We start from the raw sequence: 24,115 nt of genomic DNA on the forward strand, positions 1-24,115 counted from the left end.
CTGGCATCTAGATGCTATAACATGACTTTGCACAAATTTCTAGCCATTAATACTTAGCAGTTATTTTATTATGATTTTCCAAAGTTTCTAGCCAAAGGGGTGCTTTCTACTACCACTACATTTGAAAAATATCAAACAACAGATTTCTGATTTTTCTTAGCTTCTACTTTGTGCAAGAGCAATCATTCTGAATTTTGGCATCTTTTTGCTTAAGGAAGTGGTGGTAGGAATTATTTGGATTAAATGGTCTTTTTCATGAAGTATTGGCAATAGGTATTATTTTGCATCTTTCAAATGGGTTTGCATTTTTATCTGGTGGCCTATCTCATTATTGATCTAGCAAAATTCTGTTTGCTCATTATTATATTATTTTAGGGTTGCTTATGATTTATTTAGAATAGGACCCAACATCAAGTTTTATTTGTTTACCCTACTTTAAATGATGGGCTCGGGTGGTCATCATTTTTGTAGTGGGGTTCTAGTGGTTACAAGTCCACTGGATTTTTATTAACAAATTTGGGTCTGTTTTTATAATTCCAATAATTGTTTTCTCGTTGGAATAATGCTAAATAAGACATTTCACTTTAATTCTTTTCTGGACTAGTGGGTTTTTTATTTTTCCTAGGTTCTCTGTTACTTAAGTAGGCTAGGAAAATTAACTGCACTCATTGTTCATATTTTCTAATGCCTTTCTGATTTTCCTAAGTTTTAGGCAAAAATGGATTTTAATAGATATCTCTACTTAAATTTTCAATACTAGGGTTCCCACTATTTTTAAACAGTGTCTAATTGGGGTGTGAACATCTACAAATTTTCTCAAGCCTAGCACAGAAGCATAACCAATTTTCTTTAATTAAATAGGGTTTGGTCAGTTTCTATATTTAATTCCAAACTCTAAAAATTAGAACAGAAAGCATGGAGTTAAGTATTTTTAATTAATAGTCCATAATATTTAGAATCCAACAAAATTGGTTTGACAAAATTTGGTTAAGTATTTCTCAAGTTATGAATTTCCTAAGTCATCTGCTTAATAATAAAAGATTAATTAGAAATGGTTTAAAGAAAAGCAGTTTTGTGCTAGGGTCCCTAGCGACAGTTCTTAAAGGAATTACAGACAGGTCCTCGGGGCACTATTCATTTGAGTCTACGGCTCTACAGAAAACCCCCTAGGGTTTCTGGAAATCGAACTCGCGGTCCTGTTCTTAGTTAAACAGTACCCGCGGCGGAAAAAAGGGCGGAGGGGCATACCGGCGGCGAGGCTGCTCCGGTGAGGTGGTCGAGGACGTAGGGGAGGTCTTGGGGATCACGGCGATGTGCGGGTCGCCGTCGGAGATGGTCGGAGTCGGTCGATCCGCGTGCGCAGGCGGAGATGCTTGTCGGCGGCGAGGAATCCGGCCTACTCACGGCGCAATAGTTCAATCAAACGGGTCAGAGAGCTCCATTGGGTGCTAGGGAAGACATGGGTGCAAGGAATTTGAAAATGGCTTACCGGAAAGCTCAATCCACGCGCGGCGGCGGGCGACCGAAGTCCGGCAAGGGCGACCTCGGGCCTCCAGTGAAGTTTTGCCGGGTCCGAGGACTTGGGAAGCTTCACAGGCTAATGGTGAAGCTAACCGAGTGGTTGACGCGGCTTGGACGCGACTAAAGGGGGCTGGCCACAGTGGCCGAGGCTTGGAAAGCTTAGCGGGCGGTGGCGTGGCGTGCTCGGGGCAAGCTCTAGTCATCTCTGGCTTGGGCAGGACTTGTGAGCACACGGGGAGGTATGGCCGAGGCTCGGGGCTGCTTTATAGGCACGACGCGGTGCACGGGCGGCCGTGCACCGGCGAGCGCGTGCGGGCGTGCACTGGGGAGCGCGGGTGCGCGAACGGGCGTGAACCGGGGGTGTCAGCCACGGTCGAACACGTGGAACCGTTGCCTCTGCCCGAGTTCTAACGCCGATTGGGCGCAAATCTTCGCAAATTTGGGAAAGATCATTGTGAAGGATTTGTTCCCCTGACATTGCTTTGTCTTTTGTGTATGGACGTCGCACGGTTTTAGGCTAGGGACAGGGAGTTGTAGCGTCACCAAGGTGTCAGTGTCAGAATGCCTGGTCCCGAGGTCAAACTGCGCCAAAACCGTGTCAAATGAATTTGGTTTGAGTTCAAATTTTTCCAGAGCGTGTTCAAGGGAATTTGGCACCACTTTGATATTTGGACTCCTTGGTTTTGAGTTTTGAAAAACAGAGAACGCATTGATCTTTGGAAAAGGGTTCTGAAATTCAAAATTCTGAATTCTGAATTTCCCCATGGGACCATGGTTCAAGGGCTGATTTGGGGATTTTGGAAAAACCAAATGGCCAAACTTTCTTACTATGATTTGTTAGTTATTTGGTGAAATAAAACTTTGTAATTTGGTCTTCACCAAAATTTGCATTCCCCCCAGATTTCACCCAATTACCCTTTATGCTTAGTTGTTTTAATTAGGATTAATTAGGGTTTAAAATTTTTCCTTCCTTAAGGTTCATGACAATATTAAGGAGAGTTTGAGAAGACTCATTATAAATCTTTGTTCTTAATCTTTGATGTTCATCCCTTCATTAGGTTTACATGTGATAATAGGTTGGGTTAGCTCAAGGAAGAAACCCAGGTGCCCCCCAGAACAGGAAACCAACCAATCATGTGATTCTCTGCCGGTGCACTGTTCACTATCTGGTGTGCACCGGACAGTCCGGTGCACCTGCGGACAGAAGGCAACCAGGTCTTTCCAATTGGAGCTCCAACGGCTCCTCGGTCCCTTAGGGCTATAAAGGGACCCCAGGCACAAGGAGCACCTGACCAAGCATCCTTTGAACATTATAATACACCGAGACACTACAACCACACTATTGCTTTGATAGATTGAGATCCGAGCACTTGTTTTGAGTTATAACTCCACTGCATTATCTCTTGTGCTCTTCTCTCTACTTGTGTGCGTGCGTTGTTGTAACTTTGTCTCTTGTGTGTTTCTACTCCCCTTACTCTTGAGTTCATTTGAGATCAAATTGTGTAAGGTGTGAGAGACTCCAAATTTTGGAGATTCCTCACAACGGAAAAAAGTTGAGATAAGAAAGAGAACTGTGGTATTCAAGTTGATCAGTAGATCGCTTTAGAGGGGTTGAGTGCAACCCTCGTCCATTGGGACACCACAACGTGGAATAGGCATGCATTTTACGCTTGACTGCAAGAGATAAAATCACCATGTCACCTGTCTTTATACCTTATAGTGATTCTACTCTTTCTTATAGTTCACTTCACTTCATAATTGCTCTAAGTTTAATACTCACTTTGTGAGAGCAATTAAGTGAAGTTCTCTCCTCTCATCCTCTTCATTCGGACTTGGCTTTCGTTTTCACTAATCCAATATTAGTCCAAGTTTGTTTTATTGAGTTAATTTTCACAGGATCACCTATTCACCCCCCATCTAGGTGCTCTAACTATGACTCGAAAGATAGATCCCGATGAGACTCGACAACCCCTTCCAATTGCGACATCCTATGGGGCCCAAGGAACAAAGGCCCGCTCGGAGAAACCCCAAGACACCCCGATGGAAGGGCCCTAAGGAGCCCAACAAACCAAGTCTTCCGAAGACACGTCTAATCGCCTCGTTGTATCCCTGGATCAGGTTCTCGAAAGCCATCAACGATGCGCCAGGAGGAAGGTCTGTCGGGACGCGAAGGCCAGCCCCAGTCGGTCCTCCTTCTACTCAAAACCTACAAACCCAGACTAGAGCCCCACTCATGACCTACGAGGAAGTAGATCTGCGACTCAGTTATGGCCTATCGAGCCTAGTTCTGGGCCCCTAACAATCTACAAGGCTCACAATATGACGAGCAACGTCGAGGCCCAAGCTACAAAGGCTAGGGGTTGGCGCGGCTTAGGAGGAGTAATGATGACGCCTGAGTCCCTCGTCACCCACGCGTAGCCGACTTAAACAACCCGACCAGAGATCTCAGATGACTGAAGCGAATACTGATAGACATGTTTCTATGCGAGGGTCGTTTTACCATGATGCAGTAACTTCTTCCACGAGAAGCTACTTGTAACTGTTCGTCTCCTTAGTCTATAAAGGAGGAGGGTCGGCCCAGACCAGGGGGACGACCAACGAAGAACAGACCACAAGATACTCGACGATTTAGCTGTAGTGAACACCGATACATAGAACCCATAGAGACATGGGACCTCTTCCCTCTCTCGCTCGCTTGTAACCCCTACTACGAGCATTGAGCAACACAGTACCGGTAGCGCAAGCCTCCGAGGACTGAAAGTAGAGACATTCTGCTCGAACTAGTATAAATCTTGCACCCACTAAGCACACCATCTGGATCCAGAACGCGTACATACAAATTTACTTGTCGGAGCTGGTTTGAAACACCGACAAAAAGCATGAGAGGAAGAATCCAGAAAGAGAAAAGAGAAGATGGAGAGCTAACATGTAGATCCTAGATAAAAGTAAGATGGGGATCAAAGCGAAGTTGTCCCAAATATCTTAAAGAATCATTGGTCCACTATTGGAGTTGCTCCACGGTGGATCTAAGTGAGTCCTAGATTTAGATTCACTTTTTAGGTCGTGAAGCTATTCCAAACAGCCTTTTAGCATTCACCTGTTCTCTCTTGATGTGGTTGTTTATTTGATAATGTGGGTCATTTTTGCTAGCTGAAGCACGATTATTATACCTGCTCTTAGGCCTGATGCACCTATATCGGATGTAGGGATGTAATCAGGTCGGATATGGACGGTTATTACTCGTTCCATATTTGTTTCTCTATTCTAATTTGAATCAGATGCAGATATTATCGAGTTGTATCAAATTTAAATGGATATTGATATCTTAAATATCTAACTTTGAATACACAGATACAGATATAGATCAGATATGGATCAGATATTGAATACCCGGACTCAAATATGAATATAGGTCAGATACCGAATAACCGGACTCGGATACGATCGGATCTAAACCGTTTTAGAAAAACCGTATTCAAATAGACAGATAATATCCTTACGTCCGTAATTAAATGGACCAGATATTGTCATACCTCAATCCAATTGTTACCAAGGGTGTGTCTGTGTTTGATTGCCCTACACCGCCTAGACTATATATGGATGCGTATAAACTATTGTAGATGCTCGTTTCGATTTTTTTTAGCCACTAGCAGCAAGCACCCAGCCATATATTTGCACGCCCACTGTATCCGATCATGCACTCGATTTCAGCTTTAATTGCTAGCCAGTTCTGGTGATGCAGTGTTGTGGTATAGGATCACACTCGGTCTCACAAGCCCAACAAATTGCATTGACTCATACAACCAAATAATCTCTGTATTTTTTTACATCCACTCATACATCCGCATCAAACACCTTTTATTAAAATACAATTCAACTTAGCATACATCCGTTCATCCAGATGTACCATAGTCAAACACACCCTACGACAACATGCCCTATCGGGTGCTCATACTTAGGTTCAGATTTCTAGCCTTTGAATATATATGTTAAAACTTTGATTAATTTAGTGCATGATTCATATACAATGGATGAACAAATGATCAAACGTACACCTTCCTCACATTAGAATTCTGGAATGGCTCTGAATTTTTTTTTTTGGTGACCAATCTAATTCTTGTGAATTTTGGAGAGCATGGTTTCAATGGTACGAATAACTTGAAATACCGGGCGTCATGTACGGCTATCTACATCAAACCCAGCACCTGTCCATCCTGACCCAGAACCCTCTCTTCCCTTCGGAAGGATCATGACACCACCCCTCCCTCTTGCCGAATTCGAGGGTCTTCTCTTCTTTTCTGCCTCCGCAGGTATAGGCTGCTGTTGCATAGAAGCAGGCTTTGTGGCAATATTCTGACGGCCAGTTACATCTGCAGGATTTTGTGCAGTTGGTTGCTGAGGTACTGAATTCAGAGTAGCATGCTGTGCAGTATAAACACCCTGATACAAGAAAAGGTGAGACAATAATACGGAACATACACATACTAGTTGAGACCAAAACCAACATTATCTGCTCAGAAAACAACAAAAGAACTAATGTCTACTAGCAAACAGGAAACATATAATCAATAAGACTCGTTCCTGTTAATACTAAAGCAGAAATACTGACAGTGAGAAATAAATAATTTCAAAGATGAAACATCAGATCTATGGCCTTGGGGTTATTCACTTACTGACACATTAACAGAATCCCTTATGGGATTTAGAGATTCTAAACGTTTCTTCAGCTCCTCCAATCTTGCATATTGGGAAGCAGCACTCTCCTGGACCTAGTTAAACAAAAGATAAAAGATCTTAAGCACATATGGTGAAATGATGGACATATATTCATAAAAGGAAAATTAGAAGCATACTAGATGGTTTAGGTCATCACATAATTTCTGCTTAGCATCCTCTTCGTCTTTAACAACTTGTGCAGCAACTTCCCAAGTCTAGAATACCAGACACGTAGTAAAAAATAGCAGACAACATAACTTATTGTTAGCGACACTAGAATAAAAGAGAAACACAAGTATTTACAAAGAAAAAATAGGGAAACAGTAGAGGTCTGATCATCTACACGAGACATTACTCCCTCCGTCTGAAATAAGACTATATACTTCTAGCATTTGAAAATTGTCCTACAAAATAAGTACACTTTTAGATCATGGAAAGGCAGCTTCAGTAAGCTTTACTACTCTCTCCATTTCCAAAGTGTGCCTCCCCAAAGAGCTCGGTGGTCTTGGAATTTGTGATCTCCAAAACCTTGGCTAGGCGCTTCAGTTGAGATGGTTGTGACTGAAGAAAACAGATCCTAATCAAACAAATTTTTATGTGCCAGTCCAACAGGCCTGCAGACTGACCATATCTAGATCCAATTCAAACCTTGTTGCGCTGAGTCTTGGAGGTGACGAGCTAGGCCCTAGGATGGATGGGCCAAACTCATAGGATAGACATCATGGCCTCTCTCCAGCAATGGATCCTGAGTTGGAGCCTCCCATTTGCTGCCCGTCCATACAACCAAAGCTGCGGAAGTTGTCAACAGCAAACGAGCCCCCCCCCCCCCCGACCCCTTTCATTTTCTCTAGCTACGAACGTGGTAGTCTCCCAGACTCCGTCTGAGGTTGGATGGGGGGGGGGGGGGGGGGACTGTTGATCCTAAGGCCGTGGCAGGGACTGACTCTACTACGACTCCTAAGGTGGCCATAGCTCCGGCACTAGTGCCTGTCCAGGGCAACCCTCCCCGCCCTGTCGATGAACCTGTTGCCGTTGAGCCTATGGTACCGACGGATCAACCAGAGGGATCTCTTTCGGTCATCGTGACACCTGAGGGCGCCATGGTTCCGGTCGCAACATCTGTCCAAGCCGATCCCTGTCCTGTTGATGAGCCTGACGCCGTTGAGCCGGTGGTGCCAACCCCCTGTTATGCTAGTTCTATTCAAGGAGCTCCTTCCCCGGTTCCTGAACCGGTTATGAGCAGATTGAGGGCTATGGCCCGTGCTTCAGAGTGTACTCTAGGAAGGAGATTGCTACAAAGCCTACACAAATGAAGGATATGGGTATCTCAACGTCAATACCGACCTCCAAGCAAAGTGTTACAAGGCAGGCGACTACTTTATTGGAGGCTCCCAAGTTAACAAGCGAAGAAAGAAAACTGTGCCCAGCAACTTCAAACCCCGTCGAAGCCGGAGAGTGGCAAAACTTCCTCCAGACCTGGGCAATGAATCAGCAGCCATTGTATGTAGGCAACTTGTGATGATCAGGACAAGATTTCTTTTGAAGATGCTAGAAAGTATGCAAAGTTATTTGAGTCAGCACTCTCTAGAAAGCATGTTGCTGCTATGGCAACACTGTTTGGATGGGAAGTGCCTAAAGAAGTACAGGTTGAAGCCTAATTTGTGGGAAGGTCGTATACTTCTTTTTACTGTAAAGTACACTAGCGGCCCACGAACTTGGCACGCTATGTCACTTACCTCCCACCCCCCCCCCCCCGAACTCAGAAAACCGGGCAAACAAGTCCCCGAACTTCGTCAGTCCATGCAAAACCATCCAAATCCGAGTTTGTAAAACCGGATGCCAACATGGCATGCCACGTCGGAGCCACTTATGGTCCCCAACTTGACATGTTGTGTCATTTGGATCCTCGAACTTGAATGTTATGTCACTTGAGTCCCTGAACTTTCATTGGTTTACTCTAATATGGCACAACACCTCATCATTATGTTTTTAATGAGTGGTATACATGTTACAAAGGTACATCTTCATCTTGTATACCTTAGCATCATTGACAATCTTTCCACAAATTTCATACTCATGCATGTGTGTAAGCTTGAATTTAAATCATTCAAGCACACATGTAGGGGAAATTATCACTACCAAATAATGTTTTATGGTGCTTATTCATATCATAATGACAAAGCTTAAAAGTTGGATAAGCGATATAAAATCCAAACCAAGTTAACAATTTACACTAGTGTGAAGTGCTACCTTGAATTATGCTTAGTTTTCATTTGTTTGTAGAATTATCATCAATACCAAGAAGAGAGAGATCGAAAGGTCTTTGGCTCTTTGCTTTATTTTGGTGAATGGGTGATAACTTCGGTGGATTAATATGTTTTTATGTTGAGATACACAAGATTTAGTCCACATAACACATATACACTAGGGTGAGTAACTCTAGCCATGTAGATAGAATGTTGCAAGATAAAGATAAAGATAAAGATGTACCTTTGTAACATATAAACTGGATGTTGATGGGTCGTGCCATATTAGAGCAAACCAATCAAAGTTCAGGGACTCAAGTGACATAGCATTCAAGTTCGGGAACACAAGTAACACAACAAGCCAAATTGGGGGCCCCAAGTGGCTTCGACGGCATTCGGTTTTAGAAACCCGGCTTTGGATGGTTTTGTGTGGGCTGACAAAGTTCGAGGACCTGTTTGCTCGGTTTTCTGAGTTCGGGGGGTGACACAGCGTGCCAAGTTCGTGGACCGCTAGTGTACTTTAATCTTCTTTTTATGTTTAATATGGATCCTTCCAATCATCTAATCTGGAATGTAAGGTGCCTAAATAATAGGTCCAAAAGAGACAATGTTAAAACTCTGGTTTTTAATGTCAAGTCGACGGTCGTATGCTTTCAGGAAACTAAATTAAGCTCCATTATTGCCTTTGATATTCTCTCTATTCTTGGGACTGGTTACAGTAATTTTGTGTACAGTCCAACACAAGGAACCAAGGGAGGCATCCTGGTGGCTTGGCGAGATGGATCTACTCCTGTATCAATAATGTAGTACGAGCATTGTTATTAAAACATCGTTTAAACGTCGTTTAAACGAGAAAACATGTTTAAAAGTTGGAACGTCCGAACGTTTTAGGTTTAGGGCGTAGAACGTTCATTTCGAGCGTTTAAACGTCGTTTAAGCGTCCAAATAGCGTTTTTGGGCGTTTTACACGTTTTGAGGACGTCCTACCCGTCCTGGGCCTTTAGCATTTTCTAGGTCACTTTCCTGGGCCACTGGCCAGCGCTGGACGCGACGCCCTCACTCCCTTAGCCAGCCGCCGCTCTACTCTCCTTTCTCCTCTCCTCAGCCACAGTCGGTCGCCGCCCTCCTCTTCTGTGTCGGCCATTGTGGGGCTCAGCCAGCCGCTGCTCTCTGTCGGCCGCTGTGGAGCCACGAACTGCGGCCACAGCAGCCCAGCCGCTGCTCTCCTCAGCCAGCCACTGTGCCGTCGCCCTCCTCTTCTCCGCCGACCACGAACTGCGGCACTGCGCTCACAACAGACCATATTGATGAGGCCTGATTTTGTGCAACCATATTGCCCAACAGTGAATCAATCATTCAAGCTCTATTTGCGAGAGCTGATTCAATGTGCTTTGTGCCCCCAAACAAATAAAAGGAGGTATCAAGAGGGTGAAACAACATCTAGCTGGTGGCTATGGAGACATTGTCAAGTGTCCTAACCCTACTTTGATCCTTTGATTTTAGAAGACTTTGATTGGGACAATGAATGGGTTGATCCATTAGCTAATTCTTCTCATGTTAGCAATGCTCTTGGAGATGATTTAAATTTATCAAATAACTCAACTTATGTATGAACTTATTCTATATTTGAATTTCTATGTCAAGTCTGAAAAGACGTTTCAACATTCGTTTAAATGTTAAAAAGTTGGTTCATAACGTTTTAACGTTTTACCGCTTTAATAACCATGAGTATGAGAATATTCTGTCTTGGTGCTTTTGCAAGAGGATTCTAGGTTGCAGTTTTGGTTCACTGTGTTTATGGCCTACACCAAGAAAAATTGAAGCAAGACTTCCTTCAGGAGCTATGAGATGTCAGGAGTAATTGTCTAGGTCCTTGGGTTGTGGCCGGTGACTTGAATCAGATCTACAGCTCAGAGGACAAGAACAACACCAATATTAACATAGCATTGCTAGGCAGAATTAGAAGGTTTGTAAATGAAATGGATCTCAAGGAAATTCCCCTCATGGGAAGGAAATAGACTTGGTCGAATGAGAGAAATGCCCCCACCCTTGTGAAGCTAGATCATGTATTCTGCATAGCCAGCTGGGAGGAACTTTATCTGGATTGTATCTTGCATAGCAATGCAACTAAGCTCTCTGATCATTGTCCTTTGTCTCTCAACCTTAAAGTGGATATCAAGGGCAAGCGTAAATTCCACTTTGAGAGTTTCTGAACCAAGATTCCAGGTTTCTTGGATGTGGTTTCTGCTTCTTGGGGTTAGACAATTCAGGCTTCTTGTCCTCTGGAAAGGGTGTTCCATAAGATGAAAAGGCTAGCAAAATCCGTACAGTCGTGGGGGCATAAGAAGGTTGGCAATGTCAAGTCTTAGTTGGCCACAACTAGGGAGATTCTGCACAAGCTTGAGATGGCTCAAGACAACAGGTTGTTAACATCAGAGGAACTGTGATTGAAGAGAAAACTCAAGTAGCATTGCCTGGCTCTTGCTTCCTTGGAGAGGAGATTGCACGCCTTAGGTCCTGGATCAAATATCTGAAGGAGGGCGATGCCAATACGTCCTTTTTCTACATGCATGCCCGCTATAAAAAGAAAAGGAATTTTATTCACATGTTGGTTAATGAGGAGCAAGTGGTCACCTCTCATGAGCAAAAACAGAAGGTTTTGCATGAGTATTATTCTAACCTTTTGGGCATGGCTCAACAAAGAGAACTTACTCTCAATTTGGACGAGTGTCAAAAAAATGTTGTTGATTTGAGTGATCTGGACCTTCCTATCACGGACGAGGAGGTATGGTCCACTATCACCAGTCTGCCTTCTGATAGAGCTCCAGGGCCAAATGGATACACGGGGAGATTCTACAAAACTTGTTAGCATATCATTAAGGCTGATTTGCTGGCAGCAATAATCACCCTCCATCAAGGTAATGCGTAGAAATTGTGGCTGCTGAATTCAGCTTATCTAACACTAATTCCTAAGAAGGCGAACGCCATTGTAGCCATGACTACTCTTAGAACTAATATGTGTGCTCTTGTGCTTAATATACTAGAATAGTATAGAGGAGTCTTTAGAGTTCTAGAAAGTCAGTTGTAGCTGATGTTACTAACCTTGGGATTCACAATTGATGATTAGTCCCTAAGGACTATATAATATATATAGGCAGTAGACCTGGGCCTAATGGGCATTAACACCCCTCATCAAACTCAATGTGGAAATGGAGGATCTGAAGCTTTGAGTTTGATCAAGTGGAACTGATGGTGTGCTCTTGTTTGCGCTTTGGTGAAGAAATCTGCCAATTGAGATTCTCAGGGCACATATTGAAGATCAATAGTCTTCTGCGGACAATGAGACCGAGTAAATGATGCATCAACACCAATGTGTTTAGTAAGTTCATGCTTCACTGGATTATGAGAAATCTGTATAGCACTCAAGTTATCACATAACAGAGGTGGAGTGTCACAAGAGACACCAAGATCAGCCAATAGCCAGCGCAGCCAAATAATTTCAGCAGTGGTAGTAGCAAGAGCCCGAACTTCAGCTTCAGCACTATAACGAGATATGACCGCTTGCTTCTTGGATTTCCAAGCAATAGGAGAGGATCTAAGAAGAATACAGTAACATGTAGTAGAACAACGGTCAACAGGATCACTTGCCCAAGTGGCATCAGAATACGCATGTAGCCGAAGTGGGCTATCAGAAGCATAGAGTAAACATCTGGATCGTGTCCCGCGTAAATATCGAAGCACACGAAGCAAATGACCATAATGAACTGAGGTTGGTGTGGATACAAATTGGCTCAACATATGAACAGCATGAGCAATATCAGGTCTGGTGATGGTGAGATAAACAAGACTACCCACAATATGATGATATCGAGTGGGGTCTGCTAGTGGTGTCCCATCCTTCGAACGAAGTTTTAAATGAATATCCATTGGTGTTGCAACTGTGCGAGTATCAGTAATTCCAGAGCGATCAAGAAGATCTTGTATATACTTGGACTGAGACAGATAAAAACCTTTTGGAGTCTGCTGAACTTCAATGCCCAAGAAATAGCTAAGTGGACCCAAATCAAACATTTGAAATTCCTTACTAAGATGCTGCTTGATATGAGAAATATGTTCTGAGTTGTCACCTGTAATCAGCATATCATCCACATATAATAGAAGTAAAGTGCGGCCTTTTGGAGAGACATGAACAAACAATGCAGGATCATGTTCACTAGAAGAAAAACCAGCAGATGTGATGACAGAGATGAATCGCTCAAACCAAGCACTAGGAGCTTGTTTCAGCCCATACAATGTGCGACGGAGACGTCAAACGTGCCCTAAGGGAGTATCAACCCTCGGAGGAGGATGCATATAAACTTCTTCATGTAGATCACCATTGAGAAAAGCATTCTTGACATCCATCTGAGAGATAGTCCAAGAAGATGAGGCTGCAACTGCAATCAAGGTTCGAACTAGTCATATGCGCAACAGGTGCAAAAGTCTCATCATAATCAAGTCCTTGAGTCTGTTGGAAACCACAAGCCACAAGACGAGCTTTATACCTCAATGGAGCCATTTGATTTTGTCTTAACTCTGAAGACCCATTTACATGTGATAAAAACAACATGCGAGGGTAAAGGAACAATATCCCATGTACCAATGCGTTCAAGAGCAGCCAATTCATCAATCATACCTAGCTGCCACTCAAGAATCCCAGAAGCTTCCTGATAAGTAGTGGGTTCAACAATTGCCATACCAACTCGTGGGAAACCATAGCGATCTAGAGGTTCAATAGTACCACGGTCATGAAGACGATATCCCTGATTAAAAACATCATTCGACTCATAGTTGTTAGTACAAGAATCAGGTACAGGATCAGTATCAGGACCAGCCGTAGGAATAGAGCGGGAACGACGAATGTAGGTTTGGATGATAGGTGGTTTGGAAGAGTAAGAGGATGACGTGGAGGTGGAAGGTGGTGTTATGGGAATGAGAACATCAGATGGGGATGTAGAAGATGATGGTTCAGATGCAGGAATGGAAGGAAGACACATGAAAGAAGTATTCTGTGGGATAATAGGAGTGAGTAGACTGGTTGTGAAAGAAGGGGTGATTTTCATTGAAACTCACATCTCTAGAAATTCGAATACGACGAGTAGATGGATCATAACAACGATAGCCTTTGTGATCAGGACTGTATCCAAGAAATACACTCTACAGATTGAGCAGTCAATTTAATCCGCTCACGTGGTGGTAACAAGACATAACATATACATCCAAACACACGAAGATGATCATATCGTGGAGAAGTCCCAAAAAGAACTTCACCCGATGATTTGCCAGAAAGTTTAGATGAAGGTTGTCTATTAATGAGATACACGACAGTGGAAACAGCTTCACTCCAAAAGTGTGAAGGAACAAAAGAAGATATCAAAAGAGTACGAGCACTCTCAATAATATGACGGTGTTTGCATTCAGCAACACCATTTTGGGCATGAGCACCAGGACAAGAAAGTTGAGCTAGAGTACCCTCTATGCATGGTTTAAAAGGCGTCAGCGCCACCCAGACAAAAATGTGTATGGCGTCCGCCTTGGTGAGGTAGGCGTCCGCATTGGCGTAGTAGGCGTCTGGGCGACGCCTTAGCCCCCCTAGGCGACGCCTTATCCCTGCGCGCGGCTCTCTCTCCCCTGCGCGCGGCTGCTCCATGCTCCCTACGCGCGGCTGCTGCTCTATAGGTGCGCCTGCTGCTCTCTGCTCTGGGCGCGCCTGCTGCTCTCTGGCCACTGCTCTTGTTCGCGGCTGCTGGCTGCTGCTCACTGGTAGGTCCTCCTCCCCTCTACCTCCTCCCCTGCTTTCAAGACTCAAGAATGATGTTTCTCATCCCCTCCTCCCCTGCTTTCAGACTGTGCAGCGAGTAGTTTCTGTCAAGTGTCAAGACTGCAGCGAGTAGCGACAACCGACAACTGTCGGCGCTACTACCGCGCAGGGCCTCGAGCTCTGACGCCGCTGCACGGGCAGCATCCGCCGCCTCCGCTGCTTCTACTTCCGCTCTCGCTGCTGCCAATTCCGCAGCCACTAGTCGTGCTTCCCTCGCCGCTGTCGCTGCAGCCGCCGCCGCCGCTGCTCGCTCGCGTTCTTGTGCCACGGCGACCTAGGCCTCCTACTTTTGTCGTGCACTCGAAGTGATTGAGCGTAGAGACATGGTGTGCTAGCAAGGGGTCGCTGCGTGTGGAAGAGTCTCTCTCAGATGAAAGGCTGCTCGTCCGAGCAGGAGAGGAATGAACAGTTGGTGCTCTTGTTGTCGACTGAGTATAGAGAGAGGCGCGAGAAGAAGATGAGCAAGAGATGTTTAGGCTGCAAGACAACCTCGCTCTGATACCAAACACTACAAAATGTCATACCCTTAGAAGGGTTGGGGACATATATTTATAGCACTAGAGGCTGCACTAGAATACACTACACACTACACTACACACTACAGCACATAGGTGTTGTCCTCTAGATGCTAAAGTGCAGTCAAAAGACTGCACTGCTGCTGCTGCCACACTATAGCAGTAAAAAGACTTCTGCTGTTGTGCTGCTACTGCCACACCACAGCAGTCAAAAGACTGCTGCTTTTGACTGCTACTGCTGTGCTAGAGAGATGCTGTCCTCCACAATGCGGTCCTCCACATGCTGTAGCAGAGATGTTGTCCTCCACACGAAGACCACATGACTTATTCCATCGTATGTAACCTCATATCCCTAATAATCAATCTACTATCTTTTTGTGTAATCTTACAATTAGGCTTGGTTTAAAGTGCTACTTCAGCAATGAGAAATTAACCTATATCCGTGGAAAGAAATATGCACGTTTATTACATACAAAACATGGGTAAGTTCTAAATAGAAATGGTAAAAACGAAGGCTTTATGATATTAAGTCAATTGCATCAAATAACACAAAATAATTAAAATCAGTAATATCAAAGCCCAAGTATAAATATCCAACCTTTTTTGCATGTTCCTCTTTCACCTTAGCTAAACGTATTTTCTCTGTTGATATTTCAATCTTCTTCCTCAGATGCTCTAGTGCTGGACAATAAGAACAAAAAAAGTAGGAACAAGTAAGAAGACGAGAGTGCTCTCTGTTAGAAAAGCTTACGGGCCTATTTGGAAGTTAAGTATTTTTATAGTTTCTAGGCAATACCATGATTTATATGAATACCAGAGTATTTTATATCATAATGTGTTTGGTTAAATTCCTAAAAACTATGTTTTCAAAACCATGGTATTCTACATATCATGGTATTTTTAGAGTATTGGAAACTCCACTTCAACCCTGTTGGAATGTAACTGTGACAGCCCATATAGGGCGCCTGGCCCATTAGGCCCATGTACTCTGTAACCCTAATGTAACCCTAGCCTACGGGCTATATAATGAAGGTAACCCCACCTGTTAGTGGTGTGTGGTGTGTTTCTTCTTGGTATTAGAGCCAAAACACCTTTTTTCTCTTTCTTCCGCTGCCCCCGCACCTGGCCGCCGTGCTCCCGCTCCTGCATCGCGGCCGCCGCCACCTAGCCGTCAGGCCGCCGTCGTCGTTTCCCTGACCGCCGCGCCTGCACTGCCGTCCCCCGGCCCCCGCGGCCCCCCACCAGGCTGCTGCCCTCGCGCAGCCGCCACCCGGAATCGCCGCCAGGCCGCCGCCACCCGGCCCCGCCACGAGGCCCCCGCACGGCCCCGCCACCAGGCCGCTGCGCTCTCGCAGCCGCCATCTCGCCCGCGCCGCCCCTGGTCGCCGCACTAGCGCCGCAGCCACCCGGCTCACCAACTGCCTTCCATGGCTACCGAGACCACCGGCGCAGAGGGACTTGCCCCGGTCTTCTTCACCGCCTACGTCGCCGTCAACGTGAAGCAGCACGTGTCGATCGACCTCAGCCTCGAGCGCCCCAACTTCTCCAAATGGAAAGCCTTCTTTAACGCCCTCTGCGGCAAGTACGGACTGCTAGGCCACATCAACGGCACGGTGGCCGCGCGCCCGGCTGATCCCATGTGGTCTCAGCCTGACGCGTGCGTTCGCGGGTGGATGTACAACTCCGCCGACGACGCTGTCCTCGACCTCGCCATGGAGCCCGATCAAGACGCCCACGCACTGTACGTCTCCATCGAGGCCCTGTTCCAGGCGAACAAGGAGTCTCGCGCCGTCGTCCTCGAGCAGGAGTTCCACAACCTGTCCCAAGCCGACCTCTCCATCGACGCCTACGCTCAGCAGATGAAGCGCACCGCTGATGCGCTCCGGGAAGTCGGCCACACTGTCTCCCCCGCGCAGCTCGTTCTCAATCTCCTGCGCGGTCTCAATCCTCGCTTCGCCAACACGGCCGACATCATCGCCAACACGTCACCGCTGCTCGACTTCAAGTCTGCCACCAACATGATCCGTGTCAAGGAACTTCGCCTCGGCACCGAGAACAAGGAAGCTTCGGCATCGGCTCTCGCTGTTTCCACCGCCCCGTCCTGCACGTCGCCAGCCTGCCACTCCACCACCTCCTCCTTCAGCAATGGGTGCAGTGGCAAGGGCAAGGGGCGCGGTGGCAACAGTGGCGGCAGAGACGGTGGTGGTCGGCGCCACCAGTAGCACGGCGGCGGACGGCGCAACCAGCAGCAGGGTGGAAGCCGTCAGCCACCCCAGCCAACGGGTCCTTGGGTTTGCTACAACCCTTGGACTGGTGCCTGGCCTCCTCAGCAGCAGCAGTGGGCGCCTACTCCGCCTCCTCCACAGCAGGCTCACACCGCTTTTGTGCCGCCGCAGTTTTCCGCCGCAGGTGCTTCTTCAGGCGGCTGAAATACGGCCAACTTGATTGCTGCTCTTAATCAAATGGCGGTGCAGGACTCTCCTTGGGTTATGGACAGCGGAGCGACATCCCACATGTCCTCCAACGACGGTATACTCCTTTCCCGTTATCCTTCGCCACCGTGCTCCATTACGGTCAGTAACGGGCAGTCCATCCCTTCATCTGGCTGTGGCACATCTCTCTTACCTATAGTTGATCGCTATTTTCATCTTAATAATGTTCTTGTCGCTCCTCAGCTTGCTCGTAATTTGTTATCTGTTCGACAGCTTACTCGCGACGATAACTGTTCTATTGAGTTTGACGCTTCTGGTTTTTCTGTTAAGGATCTCCAAACTAAAACGGTCCTCCTTCCGTGCAATAGCAATGGGGATCTCTACACCATTCCACATCGTCTGTCGCCTCGCTGCCATGTTGCTGTCGTTACTCCAGAGTTGTGGCATGCTCGCCTCGGTCATCCAACGACAGCCGCTGTTCAAACCCTAAATAAACTTTCAGCTATACAGTGTAATAAAGCAGCTCGCCGCATTTGCCATGCCTGCCAGCTAGGCAAACACGCTGTCGGTGTTTTGGGTCCGACCGCGCACCCGGGGTAGCCCCTCGAGGTGCTTTTAGGAGTAGGACGGTGTTATCGACTGTAGCTCAATGGTTCGTGCCAGATGCACGAGGAACAGTGGACAATGGTTTACAGGTTCGGGCCGCTTTGAAATGCGTAATACCCTACGTCCTGGTGAGAGTGCTTTATGTGGTGGGTTACAATAGGGTTCTCTAGCACCGAGAGCACAGAGAGTTGGGTGGATGGCTAAGTACTGAGATCGATCGTTCTGAAAGGGTGCCCCCTAGGCCTTATATATTCGACCGTGGGGCAATACATGCAGATATGATAACAATGTGCACCTAAGAAATAGTGAACCGATTGAGTCTATCTTTCTATAGCTCCGCCGACCCATCCTCGCTTGGTTCCGTTGTACGGGGTTCCAGCGCGGGAAGGTCGGGTCACTGTTGTGATTACTTGCTTGAAGTCATTGGGCCGTCTGGGCTCGCACCGATCCGGCCTTATGTCAATCTGCTTCACTGGTCGTTCCTCCCCAGGTCCACGAAGGGATGACCTTACGATTTATTGGGCCATTGGCCCTTTCGTGAGGTCTTTTATCCTTCCAGTGGACCCGGGGGATATCTGTCCCCCACACACGCTAGGCTGCCTTTTGATAGTTCTGTTTCTAATACATCTACACCTTTTGAACTCGTTCATTGTGATGTCTGGACCTCTCCAGTTTTGAGTATTTCGGGCTATAAATATTATCTTGTCATACTTGATGATTTTACTCATTTTTGTTGGACATTCCCCCTGCGCCATAAATCTGAAGTTCATGAACATATTGTTCAGTTCACTGCTTACGCTAACACACAATTCAGTTCTTCTGTGCGCTGTTTTCAGACCGATAATGGGACTGAGTTCATTAACAGTGCCACTGCCGCCTTCCTGGCTGCCCGCGGCATCCTTCTTCGCACCTCGTGCCCCTACACATCCGCCGAAAACGGCAAAGCTGAGCGGATGCTTCGCACTCTGAACAATGTTGTTCGGACGCTTCTGATTCATGCGGCCATACCTCCTCCTTATTGGGCCGAGGCTCTCTCCACCGTTGTGTTTCTCACAAACCGGTGGCCTTCATCGTCCATACATAACAGTATTCCCTAGCATCTCCTTTATCGCAAAATGCCAGATTACTCACTCCTTCGAGTTTTTGGTTGCCTGTGCTATCCAAACCTCAGTGCCACGACCCCCCACAAATCGTCTCCTCGCTCTGCGGCGTGTTTTTCTCGGCTACTCTCCTTCTCAGAAGGGCTACCGGTGCCTTGATCTATCCACTCGCAAGATCATCATCTCTCGCCACATTGTGTTTGATGAGACTCACTTTCCGTTTGCGGCTTCAAAGCCTCGACCGGATTTTTTTGATTTTCTGCTACAGGATCTACTCCCCGCGCCATTGATTACATAAATAGGCCAGCCGGCTCTCCCTATCTAGCTAGAGACCCTTATCTTTTAAAACTCTTCTAAAAACTCTCAACAAACTACTAACTGATAACCTTCATAGATAATCTCAACCAATCTCCTAAATAATCTCAACTAATCTTCTAATCTTATCTCTAACCATCCTTATCTAATCCCCTTAGAGGGCCCATGACTGCTGCTACTGCATCCTCCGTGGGCCTCCTTAGGCCCTGACACTACACCCCTTCTAGACAAGTAGCTCGTCCTCGAGCTGTAGTATGACGGGTGCTCAAAGACGAGTCTACTTGACCCAAAACCAGACACCTAGAAGACGAGCCTTTTACATCTCGGTTTATCTTATTATTCTGAATCTGGATTTTTTTTTACCCCATAAGATAAGGCGGACACCCTCCGCGCATTGGACTTGCACGTGTGCAGCCACCTGGATCCCATGTACGCCATCTAGACGAAAGGGGAGCACATGGACGGGCACCTGGAATAGGTCGCAACAATAACCAGCGGAGGCGCCCTCGTGGCGGCCGATAGCGGAATGCGGTGGCGCTAAATAGTGTGCCCTTGCCGATGACGAGGGGAGTGCCTTCCTTACCGCCGCTGCCGTAGAGTCGAACTACGTTGCCCGCGGGACACGTACCATGTGCACTTGGAGATAGCGGCCCGGTGGCGCTGCTGATGGCCACCCTACAGGGCGAGGACGCGTCCCCGTGTACCGAGGTCAACCATCACCAAGGCTGCCTCGAGCATCTACCGACGCATCTCCCGCACTCTCTGTCATGCAAGGAAGCCACGAGCAGCAGCCTGTATGACCACAGTCGCCGACGTCTAGAGCCGTGCGGACAACGCCAGCTGGTTCTGCTCATGTTGCACTGCTACCTTGATTTGCAGTAGCCCTTGCTCAACCTTCTGGAGCGTGGCTTGCATCTTTGCGAGATCAGCCCTTATGTTGGTCCACAAGTCCCCCATCGATGGAGCTCGTGATTGCTGAGCCGTGGCTGCCCCTAGTGGCGTCGCACATGGGGACGAAGACGTCGTCAACGAAGATGATGTGACGAAATTTGGCGTTGTCCCTGTAGATGGGCACGCCGACGTCCAGGATGTGGTGACAAAATTGGCAGACGATGTTGCCCATGGAGATGGGGATGGCGGTTGCCAGGATGGCGTGACGAAGGTGGCATACAGTGCAGCCCATGGAGATGGGGACGTCGGTTGCCAAGACGGCGTGACGAAGGTGACATGCGACGCAGTCCATGGAGATGGGGACTCCGCTGCCAGGATGACGCCGCGAAATTGGCAGCAGAAGCCATGAGATCAGATCGAAAACCAAGTTAGCCGATACCAGATGTTATGGTTGCTAGATCGGTGAGGGATTGGAGAGGGGTATCGATGGGCAGGAACGTCGGCTGGGGCCCTCTGCCCACAGCCGAGCAAGAGGAGGGTTTCTCCATTCTAATTCTTGCCTACTTTATTTCTCATTCATTGATTACATAAATAGGCCAGCTGGCTGCCCCTATCTAACTAGAGACCCTTATCTTCTTAAAACTCACCTAAAAACTCTCAACAAACTACTAACTGATAACCTTCCTAGATAATCTCAACCAATCTCCTAAATAATCTCAACTAATCTTCTAATCTTATCTCTAACCATCCTTATCTAATCCCCCTTGGAGGGCCCATGACTGCTGCTACTGCATCCCCTCCGTGGGCCTCCTTAGGCCCTGACACAATGTGGCAACTTTTATTCAGCACCAACAGGCTCATTTGGCTGCTCTGAAGGAACACTTGACAGCTACTCAGAACACAATGAAATATTATGCCGACAGGAATAGTTCTCCACGTGATTTTCAAGTCGGGGATCGAGTTTTACTCAAACTCCAACCATACGCACAAACCTCGGTTGTCAGCAGGCCATATCCCAAGTTGGCAGCAAAGTTCTATGGCCCATACAATATTGTGCAGAAGATTGGCTCTGTCGCATACAAACTTCAGTTACCACCAGGGGCACTTATACACCCGGTTTTTCATGTTTCCCAGTTGAAATCCTTTATTTCGGATCACTCTCCAGTTTACTCTGATGTTTCTCAGATTGCTGAACTTGATGCAGCAGACGTGTTTCCTGAAGAAATCCTCGATGGCCAAGCTGTTCCTCAGGTTATGTTGAAGTGGTCCAAGTTACCAGCATCATCCGCCACCTAGGAGGACTTCTACGTCGTCAAGGCCCGTTTTCCTGCGGCAGTTGCTTGGGGACAAGCAACACCTGGAGGGGGCAGTGATGTCAGTCATGCTCACGACTGACCGGGGTAAATCGCCCATGTAATAGGGCCCATGGTTTAGTGTTAAACACTTGTAATAAGGAACCCAGGTGAATGGTGGCGTGTGTGGAGGCCACAGGTTGGGCCCATAGGTCAGGGCAGTTGGGGTTAAAAGCTGTTGAACGTTGTATGGAGGAACTATTCAGTATTCACTATCTGAAAAAGAACACACTCGAGACCAGGGTTTCCCAGCCCAGTCTCTTCCCCAATCTTTCTTCATTGCCTGAGACTCACGTCGTGGTAATCGGCAACGGCAAAGGGCGGGCATAACACAGAGCCATACTGGGGCACCACCACAACCAGCAACACAGAGAGGCATGGCCCTCAGCCCCCGCAATGGGTAGAGAAAGAGCCTGTGCATGGCACAAGGTAGGGCAACGCCATATCAGTAGTCAGGGAGGGTAGCAGGCTCATCAGCAAGGGGAGGCTACATCGTGCGGTGAGGCATGAGAGCTACGGTGGCTGGAAGAGGTTGGCTCTGTTACCATGTTAGAGAAGAATGACTTGCACTCTAGGTTATAATATACAAAATACAGATTATGGGCCAAAAGGGCCATAAGGCCTACATGAGCCACAGGAGAAGAGTACATATGCCTATATACACTAACACTCTATATAAATTATTATAGTAGGTGAACCAAAGGTACTGAAGATAAAAAATTCTGTGTATAGAAGGTGAACTATGTGTTATTGGAAAACATGTTACATACCTGCTTTCTTTGGTCCAGCTGTCAGTTTCATTTCTAAAGTAAGACTCTCTAACTCCTTTTCTACATCACGAATTTTGGAATAGTTCTCCTGAATGTATCTGAGATATAGAGAAATTAGAGATGAGTTTAACTCATGGTGAACTGATGATACACCACATAAGTTTAAACTTATAAAGAAAGAAGGATGAATATGGACATATGCACCATATAATACATGACTAATCATACATCGGTCAATATTCTACAGTTATCAGTTCCTCATTTCAGAAAATAAATGTGCCCCAGGAATTGTTACAATGTCAAGAAACATAACCATGTGACCCTGGCTGCAACAAAGATGTGGCTCTGAAGACTGATATCTAAAATTCCAATGTTCGAAGATCCAAGTAAGCTTTCTAGGAAAGCATGATTGAATAGAAAAATACACAAAGACACAGTAAGAGGTTGTATAGAAGCAATTTGGGCATTAGCCTATATGATGAGTAAAGTCCACGGCCAGTCCTTAAACGTCGTATCAAGTTGGCCCAGAAACTCGCAAAATGGGACTTTTAGGCCCATAATCACCATTCAGCTCTCAGTCATACAAACAGGTGGAGACGTGTGCTACATGCATACATGGCCTTGCCACCGTGGAGCATATACATGGAAAGGGCACACTAAGCTCGTTGTAAAAACTGCAAAAGTACTCGTTCTTCCTCCGGTCTCTTGGTCAATCCCAACACTTCGACTTCATCGTCTCATGGGGACAGTGAGGAGTGGCAATCAGTGGCTTACAGACCTGTCGGTGCAAGGAGAATAGAACGGATGGAATCAAGCAAAGCTGGAGCAGTCCAGCATCGACACTTGAAAGGATGGTGGCGAAATTGTGAGGGAAAAAGGAACTTGTACCCGTCCATGGTGAGTTCATGTTTGCCCTTTCCGTGTTATTTCCTAGGGTTTTTAGTCAAGTAAGAGTTATAGGTGTTGGTTGTACTAGAAAAGCTTGACTTTTTGCATCTATGGTGGACGGTGGTCGAATTTGGCCAATCTTGTTCCAATTAGGGTTTTGGCATCATGATAATGTAGGTCCTGGTAGAGAGGAAATCGTAGTTGACAGTAACCATGAAGGATTTTTTATTTAGTTTCTCAGGTCTCTTATGGCTGAGAAAAATGACTAGTTTCATTGGATTAATTCAGATACTTGGATGCCTCTGTGCTTCGAGGACTTCACCCAGCAGCTAGGATATGAGAGTAACCGAAACATGAAGGTTTATTGGTTACTAGAGAAGGCGCTAGAAAATAGTTTGAAGGTTGCTTCGGATCATGATACCAATATTATGGTCTCTGTTCTTGAATATTTCAATAATTTGTTAGATTATTTTGGTCAATGCGGACAACATTGCATGTCTCGGCTAGGATGTCGGAGTTGCCAATCTAAGTGCCCTAAGGTGATTTAGCCTCAAGAAGTGCATTATGCGAACAGGAAACCTGGTGAGAAGTCGCTTGTGTTTTACACTAGTAACTAGTTTCAAGAACACAAAATTTGAGCAATTTGTTGCAGGCAAGGCAAAGAAACTGGCCGAAAAGTGGCAAGGGGGCTGATGAGGATTCTGTAGACATTGACAATGAGATAGATGATGCAGATGATGAATTGTTGGACAACGATATGCATATACCTGTACAAGAGCTCAAAGGGGGCAATAAAGCCAAATGAAGCAAAAGGCATCTGAAACAAGCAGACCAGTACGAGCATATGATGAAGTTGAGATAGATGATAAAGGTATTGTACTTCCTGGATCAGATGGGGAACAG

The 24,115-nt window shown here is 46.3% G+C and overlaps 1 protein-coding gene across 1 annotated transcript in view; it reads right to left on the bottom strand.

Annotated features, from left to right (window-relative positions):
- Positions 1-5,287: 5,287 nt before the first annotated feature.
- The window catches only part of LOC100194160 (uncharacterized), a 38,601-nt gene continuing 19,773 nt past the window's right edge, over positions 5,288-24,115 (bottom strand). The window contains 5 exon segments of the mRNA NM_001359410.1: positions 5,288-5,961; positions 6,195-6,290; positions 6,375-6,452; positions 15,457-15,539; positions 22,325-22,422. Of these exon segments, the coding sequence (NP_001346339.1) occupies positions 5,695-5,961; positions 6,195-6,290; positions 6,375-6,452; positions 15,457-15,539; positions 22,325-22,422 (622 nt within the window). The 3' untranslated portion in view covers positions 5,288-5,694.

This window comes from Zea mays, chromosome 1, assembly GCF_902167145.1.
Source record: "Zea mays cultivar B73 chromosome 1, Zm-B73-REFERENCE-NAM-5.0, whole genome shotgun sequence".
NCBI lineage: Eukaryota > Viridiplantae > Streptophyta > Magnoliopsida > Poales > Poaceae > Zea > Zea mays.